Source organism: Oryctolagus cuniculus, chromosome 21 (genome assembly GCF_051225735.1).
Source record: "Oryctolagus cuniculus isolate XC-2025 breed Fujian yellow rabbit chromosome 21, ASM5122573v1, whole genome shotgun sequence".
Taxonomy (NCBI): Eukaryota; Metazoa; Chordata; class Mammalia; order Lagomorpha; family Leporidae; genus Oryctolagus; species Oryctolagus cuniculus.
Window position 1 is genome coordinate 9,101,613 of NC_142887.1, and position 16,298 is coordinate 9,117,910.

The following is a 16,298-nucleotide window of genomic DNA, read 5'->3' on the forward strand; positions in this document are numbered from 1 at the left end:
CAAACCACATTAGCTCCTTATTAAGAAAAACCCTAGGGGCTAGAGCTGTGGCGCAGCGGGTTAAAGCCCTGGCCTGAAGCGCCAGCATCCCACATGGGCACCGGTTCTAGTCCCGGCTGCTCCTCTTCCAATCTAGCTCCCTGCTATGACCTGGGAAAGCAGTAGAAGATGGCCCAAGTCCTTGGGCCCCTGCACCCACGTGGGAGACCCAGAAGAAGCTCCTGGCTCCTGGCTTCGATCAGCGCAGCTCCAGCCAGTGTGGCCCTCTGGGGAGTGAACCAGCAGATGGAAGACCTCTCTCCCTCTGTCTCTACCTCCCTCTGTAACTCTTTCAAATAAATAAAATAAATATTTTTTTAAAAAGTGTATTTAAACATTTCCTTTATTATATCACCGAAGCTGCTTAACACAGGGCCAGCATTGTGACATGGCTGGTTAGGCTGCTGTCTGCAACACCAGCATCCCATGTGGGCACCGGTCAAGCCCTAGCTGTTCCACCTTGATCCAGCTCCCTGCTAACGCACTTGGGAAGGCAGAAGATGACCCAAGCATTTGGAACTCCCCTGCACCCATGGATGGAGTTCCAGGCTCTTGGCTGTGGCCTGGCCCAGCCCAGGCCCTTGCAGCCATTTGGGGAATGAAGGCTTCCCTCCTTCTCCTTCTCTCTCTCTCTCTCTCTGCTTCTCCTCTGTGTAACTCTTCCAAATAAATAAATAAATCTTACAAAATAAATAAAGGGGGGGGGGGGAAGGAGGCCAATGAGTAGTGATTCTGGCCACAGTTCCATCACTAACCCAAGCGAGTCCTTAACATTAAGTGTCCCCATTTCTCCCATGACACAGGGCCACACAGCTGAGAACAAAGTCAACAGAAGTCCTCATGGTGTCGGGAGGGCACAGGGCCACCCCCAGGGTGTGTGGGCGGGCCCCCCAGAAGGCGGAGCCCCCACACACACACACACACACACACGACGCCTGCACGCAGGACTCACTGGCCACGTAGAGGGCGACCCTGTCATTCTCTGTGTGCCGCAGCAGGTTTTCCGCGTAGTTGAGACGACTGCCGCGGAACCACTCGGGGACGTCCGCGATCCCTTTTGACGTGTCCACAACCTGCAGGGGGTGACAGCAAACCAGGAATGTGCACACCTGTGATCGGCATCGTGAAAGAATACAACGATCACGCCACCCAGGAAGCCGCTGCCTCGCTGGCCCAAAGCCCAGCCAGCTCATCCCACACGCTGAACTGGAAACCCGCCCAAAGGCTGCAGCCCCAGCACACAGTTAGGCTTCCCCGGCAACCTCCTCTCTCCACATCGCTCACCAAGCAGCCTACTTAGGGAAGATGCCGGAGACAAAGGAAACACAGCCTGCGGCGCGCCAGGCCCTGCCCTCCCCGGCCAGGCGAGCGCTGGAGCCCCGCCTCTGCTGTCTTCCTCGGGAGCTGGGATTTGTTTTCTTGGCCAAGTGCAGACAGATGAACCTTCCAGGATGGTGTGTCCCCAGGAGACGATCCCAGAGCACAGGGCTCTGAATACAGGCTTCCCTTTCCTCGGGCACGGCTTGATCAGCCATGTAAGAGTTGAAAAGCACTCAGAACTCCAGTTTAAAACAATAATGGGGCCGGCGCCGCGGCTCACTAGGCTAATCCTCCGCCTAGCGGCGCTGGCACACCAGGTTCTAGTCCCGGTTGGGGCGCCGGATTCTGTACCGGTTGCCCCTCTTCCAGACCAGCCCTCTGCTGTGGCCAGGGAGTGCAGTGGAGGATGGCCCAGGTGCTTGGGCCCTGCACCCCATGGGAGACCAGGAAAAGCACCTGGCTCCTGGCTCCTGCCATCGGATCAGCGCAGTGCGCCGGCCGCAGCGCGCCGGCCGCGGCGGCCATTGGAGAGTGAACCAACGGCAAAGGAAGACCTTTCTCTCTGTCTCTCTCTCTCTCACTGTCCACTCTGCCTGTCAAAAAATAAAAAAAAAAAAAAATAATAATGGAAGCACAAATGGTTTTAAAACTACAGCAACATACACATACTTAACACCACCAAACTATACATGAAATGGTTAAGATGGCAAGTTATATGCTAAGTGTGTTTTATCACAATTAAATATTTTTTAACTTAAAAAAAATACAGCTATGCCCTTCTGCTGAGGACCACGCAAGCTCCCAGGACAGGGCTGGGGCCACACGCGGCAGAGGTCCCGCGGCCCACCCCAGCAAGCGCCAGTTGCGAGGGCCACGGCTCCGCACCACTGCTGTGAGGAAGACAGGACCGTGTCCCCCGAGTTCACGTTCCACCCTGAGACGCAGCCTCACCTCATCATACATGCGTGAGAAGACAAGGCCGCTGAACTTCCAGAACTCCGCCCAGAAGTCGGGATACGACTCCACGGACCAATGGTATAGGTCGTTGTAATTCTCTGCAAACGAAACCAAACGAGACGGCGCGGGGCTCAGGAGGGCTGGGAAGGCAGGCGTGGAGGTCCACTGAGCTGCCCGAGTGAGCCAAGAGCTCTGGGGAGCAGCGGCCCCGGGAGGAGGGGGCTCGGCTCTCACTGAGGCCAACCCACCACGTCCAGTCCCCAGAGGGCCTGGCCACGGGGCACAGGCCACGAACTCGGGCTCCGGCCCTGGCCCAGCCCCGAACCAGCTGAGCGACCTTGGCCGAGTGCCCTCAGCCCCTGCAGCACGAGGCTGATGAACGGCGGCCGTCTGGTGGCTGCTCTCAGAACGATGCGAGCACCTGTACGGCATGGTCAGAACAGGGACACGGCCATGAGGGCACAGGTGGGCTTTGCAGTTGTACCCCACGCGCTGAAGAGAGCTGGGGCGACAGGCTGGCGGGCCCAGAGCTCCTAACCGGCAGCTTGTGACACACGTCCCAGGTCAGTACACGGGGCGGGGGAAGGGGCGGCTGGATTGTTTATTTTGACCTCTGAGTTAGGAACACATTCAGACATCTCAGAATCACAGACCTACAAGAGGAGGCACAGTAACAACGTCCCTCCTCAGAGTTCACACCTGGGCCAAGCACTCCACTCTCCACCTGCACGAACACCCACCCACTGGGACTGGACGGCAGCCCCTTGCCCTCTCTGGACCGTCTCTATCTGGGACGTTCCAGGCAGGAGACACATCCACGTGCACTCCCAAACACAAAACCAGCAACTGGCTTCATGCACAGCCTCCCGTGGCCACTGGGCTCGGCGAGACATTTAAATACTCCCCCCCCACAAAAACCGGCACACGCGCGCGCGCTCTTCCCCAAGACTCCGGGAGTAGGCCGCCTTACTCTCCTCACTACAGACCTGCATCAGAGCATAAAAAGCTGCCCCGCCCTTTGCAGCCGCATGGTATTCCGCTGCAACTGGGGCACAGCACACTCAACGCCCTTCTATGCAGGGCCCCAGGGATGACCCATGCAGGCAGAGGCTGGTGGGGACAAAAAGCCTAACTGCCCTTGCTGACCCCTGGCGCTCACGGCACAGGCTCCCTGATCCTGCCCACTGAGGGCTGGGGCAGGAGGAGGGTGTGGACACTCGGAGGATGCCCTCCTCAGCTGTAGAAACACCAGAGGCCTGGCCAGAGCGCGCGGGAGGCAGCAGGTGCAGCAGGAAGGAAGATCACGCCACGTGCACGGGAGCCAGCTCCCAGGGCAGCCGGCCAGGATCACGGAACAGAGTGCAGCTGCCTTGGCATGGCCCGGAGCAGGGATGCCAGTGCCGCCACGGGAGCCATGGAGTGGGCTGAGCAAGCACGCACGAGAAACGCCAGGGATGGCGAGGCTGGGAGCCCAGGCCGGCACCGACTCGAGGGACCTGGCCTGGCCTGCTCAGGAAGACACTCTGCTGCTCCCTCCTGGGAAATCGAAGCAGTTGCCCTGGGCTGCAGGGTCAGGATGGATGACCTGAGACCCTGGGCTCTGCCCCTCTGGGGACTGACCTCGTCTGCTTCCTCTCCCTGAGCTCAGCGCTGTCACCTGTCACACGGGGACAGGCTGCTGTGCAGACAGACCGCGAGGACCCCTGGTTACAAGGCACAGGCTCCGGAGGTCAGCCGTCCTGGGTCACAGGTGCCTCTCTGACTGGGCACCTCGGACGCACCCTTCCCTTTCTCTGGCCAAACTTTCTTCCTCCAGGAAAGGAGGAGAATGACACAGAGCATGCCCGAAGGGGTTTGCCGTCAGCATCACCCAGAGGGCCTGCAGGAACGCCTCATGGGAGGACGCCTGAGCACACGCAAGGCTAAGACCCGGACGCAGGGAATGAGGAGGAGGAGTCTGTTCACCTCTCACCCTGGGAGAGGAGCCCCTCTCTCCCAGCACCCCAGCCACAGACCCCGCCTCCAGCTGACAGAAGATGAGCACGGGCACAAGGCCCCTCCAAGGCCCAAGACAACAGTGTGTCCTCCATCAGCACCCTGAGGGAGAGGTGGCCAGCTCCGGGAATCCAGGGAACAAACGTGCAGAGCCGCCTGCGGAGGACAGCAGTGTGGGCCTACAGCCAGGCCGTCATCCAGTACCAGGCTTCAGACAAGCGGTAGGCCGGCCTGTGGGCCTCTGCTCTCATGCCCCCGCCTGAACTCACACCCTGCCACCCAGCAGCCCACACTGCACACTGGCTTTACCTGTCCCCTCCTGGTCCCCGCCACCCTCCGGGCTTCCACCCCTTCCTCTCTCCACCTGTGAGATGTCGGCCCACCTACACCTCCAATTCTCAGCTAAAGATTCGGCCAGCAACCTTCCTTTTTAAAAAAAAGACTGATGCGGAAGCCAGCAGCCGAAAGCTCCATCCCAATCTCCTCGCAGGTACGCTGGCAGGAAGCTGGATAGGAAAGAGAGTAGCCGGGACTGGAACTGGGCACTCCAATACGGGATGTGGGCCTCCCAAGCGGTGGCTGCACCACTGGCCCTCACTCAGTTCTTGGGACAGCATTCTCTGCTAACCCCAGCGCTCCACGGGGTACTCAGGACGCGGACACCAACCTGCGGCGTCCTCCCAACGCCCGGCGTTGGCTGGCAGCACCGTCTTGGCCCGAGCCTCCCGCTAACCACGCCGGGGCTGTCTCAGAGCAGGGGCCAAGCCTCGTGTGCTGGCAAGCTCCACCCCAGCTGCTCGCAGACAGCTGATCTGCGCTGTGGCACGCAGGCCACTCGGCACAGTCCTTCCAAAAGGCATGTCCTTTGAAGCCGGGGCCACCTCCCTGCCCCCTGGCTACAGAGGCCTGCTCCTCACGGCACGTCCTTGCAGGAGGCCTCGCGTCACGCAGGTGCACGCCACTCCCGAGCCTGCAAGGGGACCGGGGGAAGCAAGGACAGGACAAAGCAACGTTCTCCAGCGGTGGAAAGGGGGCACGCGTAGCTCCCGAGACACAGGCACAGAAGCCTCCTGGTCTGCGAGCCGGGCTCACGGAGGGCGGCCAGGGCAGAAAGGTCCCTCCCTCCAGGCCTGCCTTGCTCCCTGTGTGCACCCTCTACGGCAGCTGTGAGCGACCCACGGTCGGGGACATGTTCACGGACACAGCCGCTGTCTCTCAGCAATGAGAGTGCTCACCAGCCATGAAACGGCAAGGCCGGTCCACGTGCGCCTGGCGGAGGACAGAAGATGGCACTTGAGTGGGGTCGGCCGCGGGAGAGGAGAGGCGGGTGGAGTGAGAGGAGGACGAAGGGCAGAAACAGCTCACACCCCACCCGGCCGGGGCGGGGGGCAGACCCCACACCGCAGGGTATCTGTTGAAGCTGGAAGGCTTGCTTTTCACGGTGGTCTCTCAACTCTTAAATGCAAGCAACTCAGGGCCGACACTGTGGCATAGCGGGTAAAGCCGCCGCCGGCAGTGCCAGCATCCCATATAGGCACCGGTTTAAGTCCCAGCTACTCCACTTCTGATCCAGCTCTCTGCTGTGGCCTGGGAAAGCAGAAGATAAGCACAGTGCTTGGGCCCCTGCACCCGCGTGGGACACCTGGAAGAAGCTCCTGGCTCCGGATCAGCACAGCTCCGGTCATCTGGGGAGTGAACCAGGGGATGTAAGACCTCTCTCTCTGCCTCTCTGTATCTCTGCCTTTCAAATAAATAAACCTTTAAAAAAATAAAATCAATGCAAGCAACTCAACAGTGTGTCTAGGGATCAGCTCTGACCCCGGGCCACCAGTCCAAGAGCCTGGCAGGAGGAAGCCGGGCAGGCTGGGGCTGCCAGTGTGCACTCTGCCACCTGCAGACCAGGCGCAGCGCCAGGCCACCCCAGGGTGCCCTCCTACCCACCGATGACTGACTACAGATGAGGAAGCGGAGGCCCGGGGGACTCTACACTTGTTCCTGAGCAGAGGGGAAGGGGCAGAGCCAGTTCCAACTCCAGGTGCTCAGATTCCAGACTCCTCTCACCACGTCCCACCCAGGAAGGGGGTGCTGCCCACCTCACGGGGTTGCCCTTCGGGGAAACTGGCAAAGCACCAGGGCAGACAAGAGTAGGAGACGGGTACCCTATCACTGCTGGCAGGGGAGACAGACACGCAGTTAAGAGGAGGGGCACAGCAGGAGGTGACACCCCCCTCTCGAGACACATGGCCTCCTGGGCCTTCCTGTTCACCCCCATCCAACCACCCAACCTGAGACCACTCAAACATCCAGCTCCCATGGGAGGGAGGGAGCTGGGTTTGCCAAGGGAAGGGACACTGGGCCGGGGTGGGGATGGGGTGGGTGCCTGGAGCTGCCAGGTGCCAGTCGGTTGGTCAACAGGAACCACTGAGAGTCTCTGAGCCGGCAGCGACTAAGCCACACGCCACACCTGCGCCTGCAAATCTCCGTGGCACGGCCGGAGGCAGCAAAGCAGGAAGCAGGAAACCAATGGTTAAGGAGGAGGAAAGCCCCGGGGCTGGCAGGGAAGGGAACCAGGCCGCTGAGCCGGCCTCCCGGGCAGGGCAGGGGGCTGGCCGCTTCTGGGAGGGAGACCTCCCCAGAGAGACACGCGGCTGAGGGCGGGGGCGCTCAAAGCCTGGATCAGCAGAAAACCCCTGAGGATGCCCGGGCAGCAGGGTGGAGCCCTCGGAGCCAGCACATGGGTGGCCCTCGCCCCGACCCGAGGCCTCCGCGCCCCCTCCGGACGGACAGGCGTGCGCCAGGGGGCCGGACGCTGGCTCAAGCGGTCCTTGCCCAGGGTCAACCCCAGTAACAGGAGGGCGCCCCGGGCCACCCCTCCGGGCCCCCGGAACTGCTGATGGACACGCGTCAGAGGCTCTCCGGACTGAGAACCCCGGCTTGGAGGCTGGGACCCCATGAGCACGGCCAAGGACTCGACGGCCATCCAAGGGGTGGCCCTCGCCGGGGGGGGGGGGGGCGCCGGCGTGAGCTGGGCGCCCCCTACGCCCCCGAGAGAAGAGCCCCCGGGTCAAGCGGCCCCCGCGACCCCACAGCGGGAAAACGGACACCCGGGACCCCGACGGCGACGCCAGCAGCGGGGGGCGCGCCTCACCCAGCGCCAGGCCGCAGGCGGCGCGCGCGACCGCCCGGAAGCGGTCCATCTGCGTGCTCCTCTTGCTGTCGGGCTCCCACATCACCCGGCACTCCATGATCTCCTCACGCCCGGCCCGCGGCTCCTTGGACATGGCTGCGGCGGCCGGGGCGGCGGCGGGGCCGGGCAGGGGGCGGCGGGGCCGGGCCGGGCAGGGGGCGGCGGCGGCGGCGGCGGGGCCGGGGCGGCGCGGGGCGCGGGGCGCGGGGCGCGGAGCCGGCGGCGCTGACGGCGGGGAGCGCGCGACTGAGGCGGCGCCGCCGCCGCCTCCCGCGGGACACCCGGGCGCCCAGCCCCGCGCACGCCCCGCCCTCCGCGCGCGCCCCGCCCCGTCGCGTGTAACCCTCCGCCGGCCGCGCGGCGCAAAGAGTGCTCGCCGCGGTGGCGGGGGGTGGGGGTGCGCGTGCGCGCAGGCGCGGCGCGCCCAGGCTGCTGCCCCGCGGGCTGCGGGCCCCCGTGCGCGCGCTCGCGGGGCCGGGCGTCTCCCTGCGGACGCGGGCGGCTCTCCGGGGTGGGTGCACACGCGAGTATGAAGCAACCTGGCCGGGAACCTGGCCTGGACTGGAGCTCCAAAATCAACTTAGCTTGTGATCCCGCGTGTCCGCGGTTGTGCTCAGCGGGCTGCGGTGTGAGAGCCCGCCGCGGCGCGGGGGCGCAGAGCCCGCTCCCCTGCGCGGCCGCCAGCGCAGGTGCGGGAAAGCGTGCGCACAACGCCGGCCGAAACCCGTGCGAAATGGATGACACGTTTATTTTGTTCCCCAAAAACGTGTGCTCTTCACAAGCATCGTTTTTTTCATCCTTTGAGTTTCCCACAAAATTCCTGAAGATGTCCCCGGGAGCGCAGCAGAGCAACCCACAGGGTCATCAAGGGTGCTGGGTGTTAGGCAAAGAACGAGGAGGGGCAGGGGCGCCCCCTCCCCCCGGAAAGGCGACTTCGAGTTCTCTCCATGTCCAGGGGGCAGCTTCCAGGGCAGAGGGGAACAGCCAGTGCTCAGGCCCCGAGAGACCCCCAAGGAGGGCAGGGAAGCGAAGGGGGCGCAGGGGCCCCTGGAGGCCACTGCGGACTTTGGCCTGCAGCTTGGGAAAGGTGAGCCCCTCGGCAGGCTGGGGCTGGGGGGCATGCCCTGAGTGTCCCTGGGATCAGAATCCACCTGCTGCGGTGTAGACGACTCACGGTTCTGGGAGCTCCGCGGTCCAAGGCCCCGGGCTCCACACCTGCTGAGGGCCCCTCGCGCGGCCTCATCCATGGCGCGGGCGTGTGCGCGGGGGAGGTTGGCTGGGGCCCCCAGGCGCACCTGACACCCGTGGGGCTGAACTGGCCGATGCGTCAGGCCACAGCGAGTCCTCAGGGGCAGAGGGGCCATGGTGACCTCAGAGAGATGAGGGTGGCGGCGCCCGGGACATGTTCTAGGGTTTTATTTACCCCCTCCCGACTGGGTTCATCTGCTCTCACAGCAACCCAGTGGTCTCCCCAGGCTGTTTGTGGCAACAGTGGAGTCGTGAAGCAACTTCCCACCTATGCCACCGAATCGCGGCTGGGACACGGGCAACCCCCGACTCCCGCTCAGCCCCTCCCTGGCCTGACCCCGCAGTTCAGGCCCCCTGGAGCCCCTCGTGCCCAGGCGGTCTCCTTGGTGAAGGGGTGAGTCCGTTTCCACGCAGAAGGGACCCGGCCTTGAGAGCTCCGTGTGTTTCTGTTTGTTCTTGAACATCAGAGTGACAACTCCCTCCCAGCAGAAGACTTGGCCACGGGACCACTGCAGGTTCTCCCTGCGGTAGGAGCTGGGGAAATGAACATTCTCTCAGCAAGGCCTGGGCTTGCCTGTGGGCAAGGCAGCAAGTCCACACGGGGTGTGGGAAGCCGGCTTGACCAGTGGGTTCCCACAGGGTGGGGGAGGCTGGATTCATGCAGCCGGCGTAACTGGGTACCTCGCACTCACCCCCTTGGCACGCTGCCAGACTGCCCTGCCTCACCCATGGCCTTCTTAACAGGATCAGAGAGGGGAAGCAAAGTGTGCCCCACTCAGAGCAGAGCAGTTCCCTGGGCAGGGCATGCGAATTTGCAGACAAGGAGGAGTTCTCTCCCCTCCCCCACCAAGGCCCAGTCCGCAGGCGGGGAAGAGGTGGGAGCCAGGAGCACCAGCCGGGAGCACCAGCCGGCAGCGCTCTCACCCTCCTCTTCTGGAAGCACGGTTCTCTGTATGCAGGCAAACAAGCCCGAGTGCTGAGGCGAGAGCGCCCGTCTAGGGGGAGAGCGGGAAACCACGGCGACAGGGGCGGGGGTCACAGTCTGCAGCAGCAGGCGCGAGCCCGAGCCCAGGCGCTCCGTGCTGGCCTCAGCGGACTTCAGGCTGGACTGGAACGTGCATCAGCGCGGGGAAGAGGGAGCCTGGCTATAACTGGAATAAACACGCTGGATGGGATCCTATACGATGCACTATTGCTCTGCCACACGGGGCCATGCACACCAAGTCCTCTCTCTCCTGGAGCAAGGTCCGTTGGCAGGGCACGTCAGCAGGGGTTCCGTGGCCCTGGGAGCAGAAGGGGAAAGGCAGCCCAGTCCTGGGGTTCTGGCCGAATCGGCAAGAGCGGTCGCCATGACTATAGCCAGTGCAGCTGTTATCCGTGCTGCCACAGCATGCAGGCTGAAGCCAGCTCCAGGAGTCTCGCTCGCGCCTTCACCTACGAGGCCTTCTGTTCACTTGGGAGCCTTCATCACCCACGTGCCGCGGCCCAGGGCCCCTGGCCCAGGGCAGGAAGCCACCAGTGACGGCTAGGAAATGCCAGGGCCCCTCTCTCACGCCGCCGTGTCTCAGGATTCACGGGGCAGGTAGGATGGAACCTGAACCCTGGTCTTAAAATCCAGCAGCTTCTATCAAAGACTGCAAGCAAGTGGTCTTTTTTTTTTTTTTTTTTAAGATTTATTTGTTTATTTGAAGGAGAGAGGGAGAGACTGATCCTCCACTCACTGGTTCACTCCCTAGATGGCCTCAATGCCCAGGGCTGAGCCAGGCCGAAGCCAAGAACTAGGAGCTTCTTCCAGGTCTCTCACATGGGTGCAGGGCCCCAAGCACTTGGGCCATCTTCCTCTGCTTTCCCCGGCCATTAGCAGGGGGCTGGATCAGAAGAGGAGCAGCTGGGACTTGAACCGGCATCCATATGGGATGCTGGCGTCACAGGTGGCGGCTTTACCTGCTGCACCACAGCGCCGGCCCCCGTTTGTGTTTGTAAAGTAGGAGATTTCACATTAAAATCTGGATGTGGGGCTTTGCTGGGAAAGTCAGACGCCCTGGCGGCATCGGACTCCCGGGGCAATGCTCGGGAGGGGCTCAGAACCGGCCCCCACCCCTCAGAAGCGACGGTGTGTGCTTCCTCCGCCCACAGAGCCCGCCCGGCTGGTTGCACTCTGCTCCTACTCGGTCTCTGTCCACCCAAATCTTCCAGTTTGGGAAGCAGTGCCTACGTGCCAGGCAGTCACAGCGGAGATTTACGGACTGCCAAGCGCGTGAACAGGCGGGGGCATCCAGGCCAGTCCCGGCGCTCGGCTCAAAGCCTCTTTTTGTTGCTCACCACCCCCACGGGCTCCCAAATGTGTGAGAGTTAAGCCAAACAGTGAGAGCAGGTCAAGAGGAAACTCTTGGCCATGTTTTCCCAAGAATTCTGCCTCCCTGAATTGGCTTCCTATCAGAAAGATTATCAATTCATGCATTCATTTACCACGTGTTTGTTTATGGAGCAACTGCCGTGTGCCGTGCATTGCTCCAGCACAAACCCTTTGCCCCCGAATCTGATGCTGGAGGGGAAAGACAGACAGACCATCGCACACTCGATCTCCCATGATGGCGGCTGGCCAGTGGGGGTCAAGGGGACACTCATGAATTTATATATTTTTTTCCAGTTCGAAAAAGAAGGGAAGACAGCATGCTTGGTGGTGCAGTGGGTGTTTTGGAAGTGTGGTCTGGCACAGCAGGCAGAGCTGCCACCGGCAGCGCCGGCATCCTAAATGTGCTCCACTTCCAGTCCAGCTCCCTGCTGTGGCCTGGGAAGCAGTGGAGGACGGCCCGAGTGCTTGGGCCCCTGCACCCGCATGGGAGACTGGAAGAAGCTACTGGCTCCTGGCTTCCGAGCGGCCCAGCTCTGGCCGTTGCAGCCACTTGGGGAGCGAATCAGCAGATGGAAGATCTCTGTGTCTCTCTCTAATTCTGCCTTTCAAATAAATCAATAAAGCTTTCAAAAAACAAAACGTGGTTGAGTAGGAACCCCCTGATGAAGTCAGCATGAGCCGACACCTCACGAAGTGAGGCATCCAGCCCAGCACTGGTCTTTGGGAAGAACCTTCCAGAGGGCACAGCCAGTGCAGAGGCCTGAAGCACACGTGGCATAGTCAGTACAGCATGGCCAGACAGGCTTTGGGAGGCCACAGGCTAAGGACTCCAAGTTTCGTGAAAGTTGTGATGAGAAGCCATGGGGCAGGTTTGAGTGACGTGACTCACGTCTTGTATCGTGGCTGCTGTGTGGTCGCACAGTGGGGCTGGATTTGGGGAGCGGGGATGCAGCACAAGCAAGGATCCCAGAGGGGGTCCCACACGCACGTGGAACTCGACCTGCAAACCTCGCTACGGATTCACTATGACCTGCATGGGAACTTGCTGATGGCTGTGGCCGCAGTCATCTTGGAAGGCAGAGCTGGCAGGACATGCGGCGGGGTCACGCGAGGCCTGCTGGGCGCAGACTCTGGGAGAACAAGTTCCTGCACCAGCCTGGTTCTGCTTGAGTCTCAACCACAGGGCTGGAAGTGGGCTGAAGGGAGAAGAGAGGGGAGCAGAGGTCGTGAGGTGGGCAGAGTCCCCAGTAGCAGCTGTGGGCCCCTCAGGCTGTGCTGGGCACGGCCAGAAGAAAGGCAAAGAACTGCTCCCCGCTGCAGCCCAGCCGGGTCCCTAGGTTTTCAGACCAAAGGGAGACGTCCCTGCCCGGCCTCCTGGGGTGACTGCGGGAGCCCGCCCTGCACGCTGCAGGGGTGATGGACGTAGTGGGGCTGCGGTGCCTGGAGACGTCCCTGCCCGGCCTCCTGGGGTGACTGCGGGAGCCCGCCCTGCGCGCTGCAGGGGTGGTGGACGTAGTGGGGGTGCGGGTGACCATGCGCCAGATGTACCTGCAGCAATGGCTCAAAGCTCAGGCGGCCTCCCCACCCGGCTTCTGCCCAGCACTGGAAAAGCAGAGATGAGGCCACGCAGCCCACCCCCAAACAGGAGCAGGACAAGGAAGCGGGGGACAGTCACCCACTGGAACACTCTGAAGGAGCTGCAGCTTGGACAAGGAAGCCGGGGCTGGTGCTACGCCACCACACAAGCATCCCACGTGGCCGTGGGTTGAAGTCCTGGCTGCTCCACTTCCAGATCCAGCTCCCTGCTAATGTGCCTGGGAAAGCAGCAGAGGATGGCTCAAGTCCTTGGGCCCCTGCACCCGCGTGGGAGAACTGGCTTTGGCCTGGCCCAGCTCCAGACATTGCAGCCATTTAGGGAATGAGCCAATGGGTGGAAGAGTTTCCTTCTCTCTCTCTCTCTTGCTATAACTCTGCCTTTCAAAATAAGTAAAATAAACTTAAAAAAAAAAAAACAAAAAAAAAACAAAGAAGCCACAGCACACGCAGACTATGGCTTTGCTTTTATACAAAGGTCACAGGCAGGCAAATCCGAAAAAAGTTGTTGTTAGGAAGACAAGCGTTAGAAAAACACAGAAACGAGCAAAGAAGCACTAAGCAACATTCTGGACGTGGGTTTCCTCCCAGGGAAAAGAGGGGTGAGTTTAGGGAGGAATTTTTAAGGTGCCGGTCGGCAAGCACACAATGTGCGCTCTCGAGTCTCTGAACTCTCTTCACTATGTCCAGTCTTTTGCATGCTTCATACAATCATAGCTTGAAAGGAAGAGGGGCCGGCTGTGGCATAGCAGGTAAAGCCACCGCCTGCAGCGCCAGCATCCCACATGGGCACCGGTTTGAGTCCCGGCTGCTCCACTTCTGATCCAGCTCTCTGCTGTGGCCTGGGAAAGCAGTGGAAGATGGCCCAAATCCTTGGACCCCTGCACCCACACGGGAGATCAGGATGGAGTTCCTGGCTCCTGGCTTCAGCCATTTGGAGAATGAAACAGCTGATGCAAGATCTCTGTCTTTGTATCTTTCTCTCTCTGTGTTGCTCTGCCTTTCAAGTAAATCCTTTTAAAAAAAAAAAGTTGACCTATAAGCTTCATCGTTCTCAAAGAGATGACTGAGAAGGAGCGAGCAAATTCCAGAACATTTACTTGTAGAAAAATACAAGACACCATTTGTGTTTAAATAGTTCCTTCTTGGAACGTAGAGTGTGTTCTCTACACATTAATACACGTATGGAGAAAGACCCGGAGGACACTGCGGTGCTCCGAGGGGCGTGAGCACCTGCGATCTGTGACAGTGGCCTTACGTGGGGAAGAGCTTTGCAGATGCCACCAGAGTGAAGTTCCTGCGATGAGGAGACCGTGATGGATTACTGAGGCAGCCCCAAATCTAATGACAGGTGCCCCCGTAGGAGCGGCAGAGGACACACATGGGGAGGTGGAGGCAGAGTCGGGAGTGATGCGGCCCCAAGCCAGGAATGCCAGGGCCAGAGCAGCAGGAAGAGGCAGGAAGGACCCTCCCGGAGCCTCTGGAGGGCGGGAGCGCAGCCCTACTGCCCCCAGGTCTCTGCCTCAGGCCTCCGGACCGTGAGGATAGAGACTGTTACTGCAGCCCTGGGAGGCAGCAGCAGGCAGACCTGCAGCCATGTCCTCTGCCCAAGGAGGGCGGACCCAGGCTGGAGAGGCCCCCGGAGATCCTGTGATCTCCTGTGATCTCATCTGCTGAGATCCTGTGATCTCCCGTGACCTCGTGTGCTGAGATCCTGAGACCCTGTGATCTGGTCTGCTGAGATCCTGAGACCCTGTGATCTGGTCTGCTGAGATCCGTGATCTCATGTGATCTCGTCTGCTGAGATCCATGATCTCATGTGACCTCGTCTGCTGAGATCCTGAAACCCTGTGACTTTGTGTGCTGAGATCCTGAGACCCTGTGATCTCATGTGGTAAGATCCTGTGATCGCCCGTGAATTTGTGTGCCGAGATCCATGATCTCATGTGCCAAGATCCTGTGATCTCTTCTGCTGAGATCCTGTGATCTCTTCTGCTGAGATCCATGATCTCATGTGATCTTGTCTGCTGAGATGAGATCCATGATCTCCTGTGACCTCGTCTGCTGAGATCCTGAAACCCTGTGACTTCGTGTGCTGAGATCCTGAGACCCTGTGATCTCATCTGCTGAGATCTGTGATCTCATGTGATCTCGTCTGCTGAGATCCTGAGACCCTGTGATCTGGTCTGCTGAGATCCGTGATCTCATGTGATCTCGTCTGCTGAGATCCTGAGACCCTGTGATCTCGTCTGCTGAGATCTGTGATCTCATGTGATCTCGTCTGCTGAGATCCGTGATCTCGTGTGCTATGTGTCTGTTCTTTAAAGGACAGCCCCTCCAGGGGTTCCTTGCAGTGTCAACACCTGCCAGCTTTGTGCACCCGTGTGCAACCTGGTACCCGTTGGAATGGGAGACTCGTGCCGTCCAGCGTAGAAGCTGGCACAGAGGGGCACTCCCTAAAGACCTGTGGTGCAAACGCAGGAAGAAGTGTGGGTGACACAGATACCCCAAAAGGCCCTCCACACTGCAGGTTCCTTCCTGAGGCCAGGAAAGAGAGGGCCCCGTAGCGCCCCTCGGAGCTCAATCATCCCACACATCGCTTTTGAGGGACACTGAAGCCTGGGAGGGCCCAGGCCGCCAACAGTGATCATGACAGGCACAGTGCACCCCTCCCCCAACCTCTCCCCCCTCCCCAGGCAGACCGGCGGCTGAGAACGCTGTGTGTGGGCGTGTGACAGTGTCTTCTCTCATGCCAGAGATAAAGCACAAGACCACAAGACATGGGTTCTTATTCAGTGACTCTAAACCAAGGGGACTCAGCCAGCAACGCTGCTTTTGGGAAGAGAGGAAATCTGAACAGTGCTGCAAATTCTGTGAATTGGTAACTGGGCCAGTGAGCTGTCCACCACCGGTCCACCTCCACGGGGATCACCTGCCCTGGACGCCACTCCCTCGCCAGCCCACTGCCCCACCCTCGGGGCTCCGGACTCTGGACAGCACAGGGCTAGATCATCTTGATTATCCGCTGGTTTCCTCTTTCAAACCTCCTGCTCCCTCCCTTGCTGGGGGCTGGGGGCTCCACCGTGTGCCCTGTGGCTCCTCGGATGGCCGCCACTGGCTCACGGCAGACCCTCCGGGCGGCTCTGCATGACACCTGCCACTCTGCGTCACCAACAATTGGCTCCAGGGAGCACCAATGCTTCGGCACCCATGCCAGGGGTGAAGCGGCCATTGCCAGCCACGGGTCCCACGAGCCGGCCCTCTGAAGCGTGGCACCGCGTGCCGGCCTGCTTGCCCGTGACAGGACAAAGAAAAAGTGACCCGACGAGCTGACCCTGCACCCTCTGGCTTGGTTTGGCTCCCGTCTCCTCTTAGGCAAGTTTAACCTGCTCTCTCCAGGAGCCAGGCTTCCAAAGAAAAGGGTGATGAAAAGCACAAGGCCCTCGGGGGTCGCGCTGGCGCCCGGCTGAGAGGCGGAAAGAACCCGCTTACGCACACCGCGGCCCTGCCCTGTCCCAGCCGGAGCCAAGAGCCTGCAAGGAGCCAGCGGCCGGGCACTCACTGCACCTGCTGTTGTGGGAAACGAAGCCCCCGGCGGCCCCT

The 16,298-nt window shown here is 60.9% G+C and overlaps 1 protein-coding gene across 3 annotated transcripts in view; it reads right to left on the reverse strand.

The window, feature by feature from the left end:
* Nucleotides 1–7,717, reverse strand: part of AACS (acetoacetyl-CoA synthetase) — a 43,665-nt gene extending 35,948 nt beyond the window's left edge. Inside the window, exons 1-3 of one of the 3 annotated variants that reach the window (XM_051838785.3) lie at nucleotides 7,460–7,708; nucleotides 2,311–2,414; nucleotides 992–1,112 (exon numbers count right to left, since the gene is read on the reverse strand). In XM_051838785.3, the coding sequence (XP_051694745.2) occupies nucleotides 992–1,112; nucleotides 2,311–2,414; nucleotides 7,460–7,592 (358 nt within the window). In that variant the 5' untranslated portion in view covers nucleotides 7,593–7,708. Of the gene's footprint in view, nucleotides 1–991; nucleotides 1,113–2,310; nucleotides 2,415–7,459 lie in introns of all 3 variants that reach the window. The other 2 variants (XM_070065725.2, XM_070065724.2) reach the window with 2 other exon arrangements.
* Nucleotides 7,718–16,298: the final 8,581 nt, after the last annotated feature.